This window comes from Paramormyrops kingsleyae, chromosome 15, assembly GCF_048594095.1.
Source record: "Paramormyrops kingsleyae isolate MSU_618 chromosome 15, PKINGS_0.4, whole genome shotgun sequence".
In the NCBI taxonomy this organism is placed as follows: domain Eukaryota; kingdom Metazoa; phylum Chordata; class Actinopteri; order Osteoglossiformes; family Mormyridae; genus Paramormyrops; species Paramormyrops kingsleyae.
Genome location: NC_132811.1, coordinates 21,028,822 through 21,041,661, shown reverse-complemented (window position 1 = coordinate 21,041,661; position 12,840 = coordinate 21,028,822). Strand labels below are relative to the sequence as shown.

General features: G+C 49.8%; 1 protein-coding gene across 5 annotated transcripts in view; it reads left to right on the top strand.

The window, feature by feature from the left end:
* LOC111834874 (disabled homolog 1-like) overlaps window positions 1-12,840 on the top strand; it is a 99,637-nt gene that overhangs the window by 54,962 nt on the left and 31,835 nt on the right. For all 5 annotated transcript variants that reach the window (XM_023794659.2, XM_023794663.2, XM_023794665.2 and 2 more), the window contains exons 3-4: window positions 10,447-10,586; window positions 11,935-12,033. In XM_023794659.2, the coding sequence (XP_023650427.1) occupies window positions 10,447-10,586; window positions 11,935-12,033 (239 nt within the window). The remainder of the gene's footprint in view (window positions 1-10,446; window positions 10,587-11,934; window positions 12,034-12,840) is intronic.

Here is a 12,840-nt window from a genome sequence, read left to right as displayed (position 1 = left end):
TTTTTGTATGAGCTGTGACTGTCCCTCCTCCCCCCCCCCCCCATGCTCTCAGAATGAGCTGAGAGACCAGAGGGAGCTTCGCTGCTCCTGGGCTTGTTAATCCAGTGAAAAGGAGGACTTGGAGATGCATCACACCTTTAGAGCAGAGCGCCGCGGAACGGCGTGGGGCTTATAAATAAATAAAGCCGTCTGGCCGGAGCGTCAGGCTGCTCGGTGCAGGGAAGGAGGGAGGAGGGTGAGGTGAAAGACAGAGAGGTACAGAGGGGCGTGATGCACGACCCCCACAGCCCAGCAATTTAACATCAGTGTCGCCCGGACCGTGCCGCAAATCCGTGATTAATAACCATGGCTTAATAGGAAACGGGCCACGTGCATGCGGAGGCGAGATAACACACCGGTGTGTTAATGCGCTCCCTCATGTCCCAGCAGCAGGGCGGCGCCAAAACTCCAGGTGCACCAGGAGGTGTGTGTATGCGGCTTACGGTGGGGGCTTGCTCTTCTTTCAAATCGTTTGCCTCTTAGTTTATTTGACCCCCACCCCCCAACCCGAGGGGGTTTTATAAAATGATTCTTAAAAGTGAAATAATGTCTGTCTGCTGTTCTGTCATGCCAGACGGTTGACTGTCTGATGTTCCCTAATGGAGGCATTCAGAGATTCAGAGGTCTCTTTAGATGCCTGCCCATAAGCCATGGTGCCATCTTCAGTCCCCTTGCAGGACGGCTTCAGTTCACACGGTTTATACAGGTTGTTCCTGCCGGAGTCTGTGATGTGCAGAAGGATGCAGAAAAACAAGGTTGACCTTCTCTTTACTGGCCATAGGGGAACAGTTCCAGGTCGACTGTGACCTGGCAGGTGTGTGTGTGTGTGTGGGGGGGGGGGGGTTGGGAGGTGACTCGCAGCTGTGCCAGTGTGGGGTTTTCAAGGTCTATTCAGATATGCACTGTAATGTCCCCAACGTAACGGGTGAAGGCTGCCGGTCCCCAATGTAACGGGTGAAGGCTGACGGTCCCCAATGTAACGGGTGAAGGCTGACGGTCCCCAATGTAACAGGTGAAGGCTGACGATCCCCAATGTAACAGGTGAAGGCTGACGGTCCCCAATGTAACGGGTGATGGCTGACGGTCCCCAATGTAACGGGTGAAGGCTGCCGGTCCCCAATGTAACGGGTGAAGGCTGACGGTCCCCAATGTAACAGGTGAAGGCTGACGATCCCCAATGTAACAGGTGAAGGCTGACGGTCCCCAATGTAACGGGTGAAGGCTGCCGGTCCCCAATGTAACGGGTGAAGGCTGACGGTCCCCAATGTAACTGGTGAAGGCTGACGGTCCCCAATGTAACGGGTGATGGCTGACGGTCCCCAATGTAACGGGTGATGGCTGACGGTCCCCAATGTAACGGGTGATGGCTGACGGTCCCCAATGTAACGGGTGATGGCTGACGATCCCCAATGTAACGGGTGATGGCTGACGATCCCCAATGTAATGGGTGAAGGTTGTTCTTCATGCCAATAATACCGCTCTGCATAACACTGATCTTTAAAAGCTCATATTTTCTCTTTCACCTTCACTGTACCTAATGTCACAATGCATTATTATGCTTCGGCTGGCAGTCACGTACAAATAACATTTAAATAAAATTTACAGGGCCTAGTCAGAATTCCAATCTTTTTATCAGTCTTTTTTTTGTCAAAACAACATTGTTAAGGATATAATGGAATCTAGGCTGACTGAACGAAGCAGGAAATGTCAGTTAAAGATGAAATGCGAGGCCTGGTGCAGGAGCCTCGCATCGATCGCATGGAAGGTGGGGGGAGGGGGGGGCTGATTTAATTTGCTGTGAAACATGAGACGGGCCTGAGGTCAGGAGTGAGGGAAGCGCATCGTCTGAGGTCTGAGTGCCCCCGGCGAGCCCACCCGTCTGCAGTGGGGGACGCGATGGACGGGGAGGGAGGTGGGCGATTGTGTCCGTCCTTAGGCTGTGCAAGAAGGATGATAATGGTGGAGGGGTGAATATGGTAAATATCCAGCAAAACCCCCAAGCCAGGCTCCCCATACCCAACAGGGGGCAAGGGGGCAGGAAGTCACAAGGGTTCATAAAATGGGGCTCATTTAAATGCGGGGGTGAGCATCATTCATATGTAACACAGTATTACTTTTACATATTAATGATGTGATGTAGATGTAGCATTTCCATGACAGTAGGAAGTACCTGTAACCTTTCAGTTTTTAAAACGTAACAGTTCCTACTACCAAAATTCCTACTACCGCGTGTTTAAATTTGCCAAAAACTCGCCAAACCGGGCCACCCACCCCTCCTTGGGAACAGCGTGTGTCTTGTTGGCTTTGTCATGTGACCTTGTCCACTGTGATCAGTGTCCCTGTTTAAACATGCTTTAGCCTTCATTTATAATTCAGCATTATTTATTAGGTCTCACACGGAGCCCAATTACGCAGGGGACTCTCTGTAAGTACTTTTCTCAGGCTCTATTATTCAGGCCTGTTTCCTTTGTTTCTGCTCTCCCAGGTGCCTTTTGCACACGTATCCGGTGCCTTAAGAGCTGGAGTTCTGACCTATACCCACCGTACTGTCTGTAAGATCTGCCCACGTCTGGTGCTGCCGTCTCCTTGGTCTGTGTCCTGTCCTCTGTCTTGACATCTGCCATGACAAAAGACCAAAAAGCTTCAGCCATCGTCGCGGTAACTCTGTCATTGTTAAATGGCCGTGCTCTCTAACGGGGATGGATTAGCAGGTGCTCGGGGCAACCTGCCCCTCCCCCATCTCAGCCTTCTGAGAAACGGGGGCTTCCCATTTTCATCAGATTTTCATCTGCACATGAATATGTACCAGTTATTAATGGCAGGGATAATAAGAGCCCGGGCGGACCAGGTGTGGCTGACGAAACCCTCGGAGGATCCCGGAGGGCTGCAGCTCTCGGAGGAGCCCCCGATCATCACCGTCACCTCATGGTTACTGATAAATGATAAATCAATGTGCACTTTCCCATTTTTTTGTCCTTTATAAACCTTCATAAGAATGTTTTTGACTTTGCTCTGTTTTTGCTATTGCTGATTAGTGAATTTGCACAAATCACGTGGAAGTCCTGGTAGCGACGACGAGATTCAGTGAATGGAATATTTTCAGGAGTTACAGGGTACTGCTTCTGGATGCCTGCTTCTTCACACTTAGTTCTCCCTCGATTCTCTTGTTTTTGAAGAGCGTTCCTGGTGTCCTAACAGCGTTTGTACGGCTCTTGAGCCCAAAACTAACTTGCACTTGTTACTGGTCACTCACTGGAAGCTCAGCCTAGCTGCACTTGTACCAAAGTTACCCAGTTCTGGGGTAGCTGAAAAAATACACATATGAATAAACAGCAGGAAGGTGGATTCGGTGATATGAATCAGGGCAGAGCGAGATGGTCACCTGACCTCACCTGGCACTACCCCTCCAGGCGGGCGCTGACCCAAACCAACTTCCGTCTCTCAGGGACGTGTTCTGGCCACCAAACTGAGGTCTGCGCTGTGTTTATATGGCATGCCTGCATTTACGGGCCTTTCATCGAGATCTGCTGTCCATCAGCAAAGCTCGCAGTCAGTAATCGCGTCTGCACCCTCGGAAAACTTTAAAACGGTGACGCTTCACGTCAGTCATCATCAGGTTTGCGTCAGCGTCCAATTTTACACCAAGTGTCTCATTAAAAAACCCCGGCTGGGTTAATGTACTTGCAGGCTTTCCTCACCCCGTTAATAAACCACAGTTGAGCGCATTTAAAAGCCCCCTGTGCAACATGGGCAATTAATTTGCCACAATAAAGCATGCAGAGTTAAGTTCCCCTCTTCCTATGTGTAACAGTGTTTGGGAGGTGAGTCTGCGGGGTGTTTGCGCCACAGCCACCCTGCGGGTCTTCGTTTGCCCCCCTTTGCTGTCATGCTGCCCTCCTGTGTGATTACCAGCTGCCCCGGACCCCCCCACAGGGTCAGGAAGCCACAGAAAGGACACAGCAGCCCACTGTCGCAGGTTTATAGCATTAGAGCCAATGAGGCATTGCTAGTTAATGCTGATATGCTAAAGCATGGCGCTGTTAAAGGTCCCTGGCTTTAATACTCACTCCTGAGAAAATCGAGATCATTCATAATAACTGTTAAACTGTACGCCGAGGTGTAGGGGGGGGGGGGGGGGTCCAGGTGAGGGCGTCAGTGTGGGGATGGGTAAGGGTGCCGGTGTGGGGGGTGGGATAAGAGTACCAGTGCGGGGGGGTTGAGGCGAGGGCATTGGTGGGGGGGGGGGGGGCACGTAAGGACGTCGATCGGGGGGGTTGAGGCAATGGTGTTGGTGCAGGGGGAGGTCCTTGAAACAATTGGCCCTAGGAAAACGCATGTAAGCTGAGGATAGGATGAACAAACAAACAAAATGCGTGTATGAATAATTCAGCCGGAGCGTGTTCTTCAAGGGCAGCTGGTAAAAGTATGGGGGGAGGTTGGTGGTCGATTCCCCACCAGCTATACCGTATAAACACGGTATAGCTGGAGGGGGGGGGGGGTTCCCCTGCCTTGCCCACGTGAAACGGGAGGCACTATCTGCCTCCACGCTGTTGTTACCTGACCGACGAGGACGATGTCTGGAACAAAATCCTGGGCATGATCTATTCATCCATGCCTCTCTGTGGATGTTTTGCAAAATGTATGATTTTAAAAGTTAAGATGAGAATCTGGGCTCAGCTAGCTAAATAGAGGAATGTAGGTGCCACACTAGCCCACATCGCTCATTCTTGCTTGTTGTTTTTCATTTTCCTTATTCCTGATTGACGACTCACCCCCCCACCCCCCCCCGACTGTCGAAGCACCCGGAGCAGACCGAGCGTGGGCGCTCGCTGGATTAGCTTCACGCCGTCATCTGGCCTCATCTACGTCGGGCGAGAAAGTTGCTAAGGATTAGGCATTTGGTGTCACAGCAGCTGCCAGGCGTCTGCTCCTGTCTCCCGCGCCCGTAACCCTGAAGGAGGGCACCAGAGAAGGGCGGAGAGGGTTTTGTCCGCAGTGGGATCCAGGGGATGCCCGGCGTGGCATCAACATAGAACCCCCGGCACACGGGGGGGGGGGTCCCCAGACACGCGCAGATTAGCACATCATGAGGGCCGGTGCATGACGTCTATGCCTGTCGCCTCTCGACACACCTGGGCCTCCCCCCGACAAGGAGGGAAGCCGGCGTGCGTAATCCCTTCTGCAGCCGGCGCTGTGCTCCGCCGCGGCTCTCCCCCAACATAAGGGGCATGCCCGCCCTCTGCTGTCTCCGTCGCTCCGTCAAAAGTTGAGGTAGCGAGTGTCTCTGTCAAGCGATTAGGATCACAACCTGTTTGAGACGCAATTCAATGCAGTCGTGTTGCTTAATGATAGGAATACATTCTGAGAAATGCATCATTAGGTGATTTCGTTGTACACCTTAGACTGTATTTACACAAACCTAGACGGTACAGCCTACTACATACCTAGGCTATATAGCATAGCCTACATAACACTAAAAAGTACAGTATAGTAAATGCATAATGCAGTAACATAGTCGTTTACTGTCATTATCAAGTATTATGTACTGTATACAATTGTATGTGCTATACTTTTATACGACTGGCAGTTAAGTAAGTTTGTTTACACCATTATCACCACAAACACGTGAGTAATGCGTTGTGCTCCGACGTTCTGATGGGTACAAGGTCACTAGGCACTAGGAATTTTTCAGCTACATTACTGTATAATCTTACGGGGTCACCGTCGCATATGCGGTCTGTCGTTGGTCGAAACGTCGTTATGCAGCATACTCCTGTAATTTCAATTTCAAACAGATAATAAAAGTGCACTTTCGGCACGTAAAACACAAAATGGGAAATTGCTTCAATTTTGATTTCTGCACAACATTTGGAATATTATTATTTCCAAATGGATGTGTCTCTCACTAATATCAAAGATGATTTAATTTTCGAATAGCTGTTTCTTTGATGAAGATGGTGTTACAAAAGAGCCTCGTTTAAGTGACTGTTTATGCCTCTCCTCAAAAGGTTACACGTCTCTGCTCCGAAGGCTGAAATAAGATGAAATTCCCCCTTGTATAGCCCAGCGTGTACTGAAGGGGGCACCAGCTAGACTTGGTCATAAGTTATTCACGGATTCTGCGATAGGGGGCGATGTTGGCATAGGCTCTGTGAGCAGAAGTTTCTGACCACCACACCATCTATGTTGTCTTTCCTGTTGTCACTGGAGTCAGTCCTGCTCGGTGTATTTGGTTTGTTATTTGTGGAGAGCAAGATGAGTTGCTGGAATGGACATTAAATTCAGGAGGAGGTGGCTGAATTGCTGGTAACTTGGAAGTGAGGGGTCAGAGGTCAGGGGTCAGTACAGGCTCAGATAGAGCACATCGTTGCCCTTTTTAGTAGTACTCAAGTGGATATAAATATATTTATTTGATGACGATGAAATATTTTGAGTTTGAAAGATTTTCTATATTAGCGTACATGTTGCATGGATTCATATTTTCCATTTAGATTTTTGACACCTACAAACTTCGTGAAAGTTGCTCACTGGAATAGAACGAGTGAGATTTCCTCTAATTGTGACTTGCAGCTGAGGTCCCGTAATCCCGCACAGCCTAATGAACTACCCATCTGTGACTTCAAACGCCAGTGCTTATTACACGTTAATCTCTCGGATTTGGCCCCTATGGTGTCTTAATTACCGCATTCTAATTAAAGAACAATGGAAAACAAAGACGCGAGTTGCACACGTCGACATCGGCTCGGAATCCGCCGCGCTCCAGATAAGCAGCGTATCTGGTGGGGGCTGTGGCAGGTGAGCGGCGAGGTGGCTCACGCGTGAACATCCAGCAGGGGTGGGGGCACGCATGACAGTGGGCCTCAGAGCTCATTCCTGAGCTTGGTCAGGCGAATGGGAAGTGTGTGCAGAGGGCACAGCGGCCCAACACAGGCAGGGCATGTGTGTGTTGGGGGGGGGGGGGGGGGATGCAGGGGCAACATGGTGATGTGACTGAGAGCATTAAATAAGCCATATTGCCAGACTGTCTGGCGGACCTCAACCTGCCTTGTTTAACACGCTGTTTAAGTCACCATGCTGCCCCAACACAACATGTTTAACGTGCAGCGTTACGTCGCCGTACTGCCCCAACACAACATGTTTAGCGTGCAGCGTTACGTCGCCGTGCTGCCCCAACACAACATGTTTAGCGTGCAGCGTTACGTCGCCATGCTGCCCCAACACAACATGTTTAATGTGCTGTGTTACGTCGCCGTGCTGCCCCAACACAACATGTTTAGCGTGCAGCGTTACGTCGCCATGCTGCCCCAACACAACATGTTTAGCGTGCAGCGTTACGTCGCCATGCTGCCCCAACACAACATGTTTAATGTGCTGTGTTACGTCGCCATGCTGCCCTCCTACACAACATGTTTAACGCACTGCGTTATGTAACCATGATGCTGTACAATCCCTCCCCCCACCCTAACTCGGTTTCTTTCATGCGCTGTGTTCCGTTGCCATGCTGCCATAGCCCTCCCCACCCCGAACCACATCGCTGTGGTGGAAGGCTGTCAGCACTGTCCTGCCGAGGGTCTTGCCATTTGCCGATTTCCCCATAATGACACTGCTGTCAGAGCCGTGGGACGTGAGAGCGCGGGATTGCGTTACTCTGCTTTGCCTTTCTCCCGTATCCTCTCGGTAAAGAAAAAAACACCTGAAAAGAGATACCCCACCTTTCTCTTTCCAGGTCTTTCTGGATCGTTCTGAATGAGTCAGAGGTTTAACTTCACGTGAGACCAGAATCCCTTAATCCAGCAAACATCATGTTAGCAGGATCTCAGTTGGTCTGACCTATAACAGGAAACAAGAAAATAAAATGCCTATAGCCAGAGGAGCGTGAGATTGCTGTTTTTGTGTGTTTTGCAGCAAAAACAAATCACCGATGGCCTCTATGACTCCGTCTCTGTGCTGATGAGGATTCTATGAGGTATAAATCTGAAAGCTTTTCAACGAGGATTTTGGCATTTTTCGTTTTATCTGATGTTGAGCATGTTATGTATTTACCTTATTGATGGTGTAGCTGATGCCGTTGCCCACATTTCCGCTGCCACGTTGTAATGTACTGATTGAAATGCACTTATTTCTGTGTATTTTGCTTTCAACGCGAACTTGCTTTCAGGCCCTTACAGAATAACGATTGCTTGGGAAGGGGCACTAATTAGCTTAGAGTCTCCCAGGCTTTACTAGCCATTGGGATGCCATCAGAGGTGCCGGTGGTTACGCCTCAATAGCGCTCTGTCTTGGCAGCACAGTGGTAAGATGTGAGGCAGTGTCTGCAGAGGTTTTCAGAGCTGCTCGTGAGCGGACTACCAACCAGGGAGAGTAATACCCTCAGCATCACGCTTCTGAGGGCCTGGATGCTAAACTCGTAATGTCACCCACCCCCTGCCCTGCCTCGAGCGAGCGTATGAAAACATCTGACATGTACTGCCAGCAATCAACATCGCAGAACTCTGTTACAGAGTGAAATCCACATTTTCCTGTAGTTTTTCCACAATATTCACAGCCTTCGTCCCCTGTGGCATCTCTTTCCGAGGTCATCTGGTCACGTATGATTCTGTGCCGGATCGTGTGACAGGCTGAACCTTTTGAAGATCTTGCTTGTAGGTGAAGGAGCATTTGATTTGAACAGCCTCATGTCACGTCGGCTTCCAGATTGTGTTGCTCCTTCGTACGTCTTCCTGTTTCCCTTCCTGTCCTGAAGGAGGTTTTGTGACCAAGAAACCCCAAACTGGAAGTCCGGTGAAGCTTGGTACACTTCTGGATTAGTTGCTGTAGTTCCACGAGGAGGAATACCGGTGTGGCGGGGGAGCCAGGGGATGAGAGGTGGTGGAGGAACCGGGGGCTGGTGGAGGAACCAGTGGTGGACCTGGGGGATGACGGTTAGCATAGGCGGTTTAATCGAGGACTCTGGCTGCCAGGTAGCTTCCTGTCTTTCCCGTCTGGTTGGCACGCCCCTGCCCATGTCTGTGCCGCTCGATACGGCTGTGTCTTGGGAGTCTCTGGCCATGCGCCACGAGAGAGGGGGCGGGCCTTCCTTTCATGTGGCGCCCTGAGCTAGCGGCCAGCTGTCATCCCGCTATGACTCGGCTCCAGATTGATGCCGGGCAGCACAGCAGCAGGTCGCATTAACTGCAATGTTGTCCTAATGCGACGGTATAAAGATCCCTCTCTGTTTCGGTGCATCCTTCCATTTATTCAACCCCCCTCCCATCCAATTTCTACGTCGCTACCTTAAAAGTTCCCTCCCTCAGTGTACTTGTCCTTATTTGGTAAAGTCTTGCCTCCACTAATTGTGCATTAAACCGGGGATGCGATCATCAGCGCAGCCCTTGATCCTCAGTGACACAGCAGTGTCACCTTATTACGGTTTTTATTACATGACCCTGTCACACATCTGGAGAACCAGTGCCCTGATTCACTGTCCTAATACAGTGCAAGATGGTCTGATTGCTGAGATGCTCCAAAATCCTCTTTGTCGTGATATAAATACTGAAGTGCAGAATCATCAGAGGGGAGTTTTTCTGCGACCTCTGGGCTGCGTTGTCAGCTTTGGGACCATCGGTGGCCTGTTGGTCACGTGACCTTTCAGTCACATGACCTCCCATTCCCTTGGACCAGTGTCTGAGAAATATGTAATCCCATTGCCTCATGAATTAGGAGGGAGGCTGCAGATTGCAGATCAAAAAGTATTAGTGGACAGAGACTGCCCGTTCTGACAGCCACTGGGGGCTGCTAAATGCTATTTGCTGAACCTGTCGAAATGACTAATACCCGTGTCCTTAACCTTTATGGCTCCAACGCAGGAAAACGTTGAGAACAGATTCTTTTTTACTTTCTTTATTAAAATGGTGGGGTGTCTGTTAAAATATGGCTTCTAGTTATGTTACATATAAATGTTTATTTGATTTTCCTCATTCAGGACCTATGGCTGAGAACACCATAAGCTACAATGTCCTATAAGATTGTGCCATAAGATTTGTTGCCTCAGAGCTGTCTGCCTCAGACAGGTCCTTATGCTTGAAAAATTCACTTCGACTGATCAGATTCAATCAGGCAGGCAGGGTGAGTGAGTGGCAGTCAGTTTAAAGCAGCGTTAGTGACTGGGTGAATTTATTAAGCTTTTATTTTAAACATCGATCTGCACTGTACTTTTGCTGAATGTGTCTTTTTTGCTGCTGGTTTGATGAGCTGCTCTGCTAATATCACCTGTCTGTTATAGTGATTCTTCTCCATGCAAATGCACTGTTTCTGCCAGAGACTGGCTTGCGTGTATCGATTGTGCGGGAGCTTGTTAACCGCAGCTTTGGCTGCAGAGTAAGGGGGGTGACCTCTGGCCTGACACACATGACCCCCCGGCATCCGCAGGTCAGGATCGCAGCGAAGCCGGGCTGATTAAACGCTTCAAGGGGGATGGAGTGCGCTACAAAGCCAAGCTGATCGGCATCGACGAGGTCACGGCCGCGAGGGGGGACAAGCTGTGCCAAGACTCCATGATGAAGATGAAGGTGAGCTTCTGTTGAGCATCTCCCAGCATGAGTCAGGGAATGGTATTAGAGCTGCAGACATCATAAGCTAGTGGGAGTTTTACTTAAACAAAAATGTTCTGAGGGTAGAACAAAAAATTGATTGGTTCAGAGAGATGACCAATCAGATTGTAGAGGAGGTGGATTCAAGCATCTAGAGGAGGTGGGGCCAAGATATCTGATTGGTTGGTCCAGCCTCCTATAGTTGCTTGGACCCACCTCCTCTACAATCTGATTGGCTATTTCTCTGATCCAGTAATTTTTTTAAAAATCCCATGGGCACACCATAAGTAACTGAGGCATGACTAGGTCTGTGGAATGGGGGGGCCCACCTCAATGCTCTCTGTTCTCTCTCTAGGGGATTGCAGAATGAGGGGCATTTGCATGGTGCTTAATTGTGATTGTGGGTCCTGGAGACGATTGATCAAGCCTGTTTACATCAGTCACCGTGACAGCAAATCCATAGTCATATTCAACAGAACCTTTACTAATCAGTAAACCAGTGTTTCGGAATTATTATTACTAATCTCAGTCTTCTCTGCATCCTTGACCTATCTGTGTTGACTGAGGGGGGGCAGACTCGATTGACCCCTTTTCACATTCAAGATGCCACCTGAAATTTGTAAGAGCATCCATCGTGTCCATCCAAAATTCCAAGACTCATGATGGTAGAGGAGGAGCACAAATGAACCACCCCCACCTGCCACGTATGGTCACATCAAGAGAAATGGTTCAATCGATATTCGCATCCCATTGTCTGAGAGTCTGGGATTGGCATTGATCGACCTTTGAAGCTAGTACGATCAATTCCCAGGAGCAGGGGATTGCCAGTTGATAGGAACGGATAACTGTTTCACTTCTCCTCTCATCTACCTGTTCCAAGCTCTAAAAGTAGGTAGTTTGCTTGGTAGAGAAACTCGATTCAGACCAGACAGCTTGTAGAAATCAGTCATGGTGTTTGGATGGGAATTCAAAGGCTATGTAATCGTACACAATGTTAACATGAAAGGGGTGTCTTGGATCAAGATGGCTTGATACACTAGTATGGAACAGTGGCAGCAGTAGTTGTAGGGGGGCAGCCCCTTGGAAGTCAAGGCCCATGTCCATCTGAAAAGCAGACCTGGTGTAGTGCTCTGGGTGGCTTTAACACTGGTCAGCAGCGGTTCATCTGTCTGCCCATCATGATTGACAACGACATCTGTTCCGTGGCAGAGAGAAACCGCGGGCTGCATATTGACTGTGTTAGAGTTCACCTGGTACCTCCACGCCTACAGATTAACAGGATAAGGTGATGATGTTTCTCTCTTGCTTTTCCTTTAATCACCCCCAGGGAATCGCTGCTGCCGCCCGCTCAAAAGGAGAACATAAGCAGAAAGTCTTCTTGACCGTTTCCTTCGGTGGGATCAAGATTTTCGATGAGAAGTCGGGGGTAAGTTCCCGAGGCACGCTTTGTTTACATAGCGTGGACTCATTGGACCTTTGCTGAGAGCTGGAATGAGAGGGACTCACCTTCAGGTCACCACATCCTCAAGCAAGGGCAGCTACCATGAAGCTGGGCTGCTGTCAACCTGAGGTCTATCTGAGTTCATTCGCTGGCTTGGTACGGCTGTGTAATGCTAACAGCTCACGCATCAGAGCATGCTGACAGCTTCCTCACCTGGGCATGCTAATGACTCCCTCACAAGGACATGCTAACCCTAACCGTCACAGGACCATGCTAACCCTAACCCTCACAGGGCCATGCTAACCCTGACCCTCAGAGGACCACTCTAATCCTGACCCACACAGGGGCAAGTCAACCCTGACCCTCACAGGGCCATGCTAACCTTGACCATCAGAGGACCACTCTAACCCTGACCTTCACAGGGTTATGCTAACCCTGACCCTCACAGGACCATGCTAACCCTGACCCTCACAGGGTTATGCTAATCCTGACCCTCACAGGACCATGCTAACCCTGACCCACACAGGACCATGCTAATCCTGACCCTCACAGGACCATGCTAATCCTGACCCTCACAGGACCATGCTAACCCTGACCCTCATAGGACCATGTTAATTCTGACCCTCACAGGACCATGTTAACCCTGACCCTCACAGGGTAATGCTAATCCTGAACGTCATAGGACCATGCTAACTCTAACCGTCACAGGACCATGCTAACCCTGACCCTCACAGGACCATGTTAACCCTGACCCTAACCAAGGCATGCTGACAGCTCCCTCAAAGGGCCATG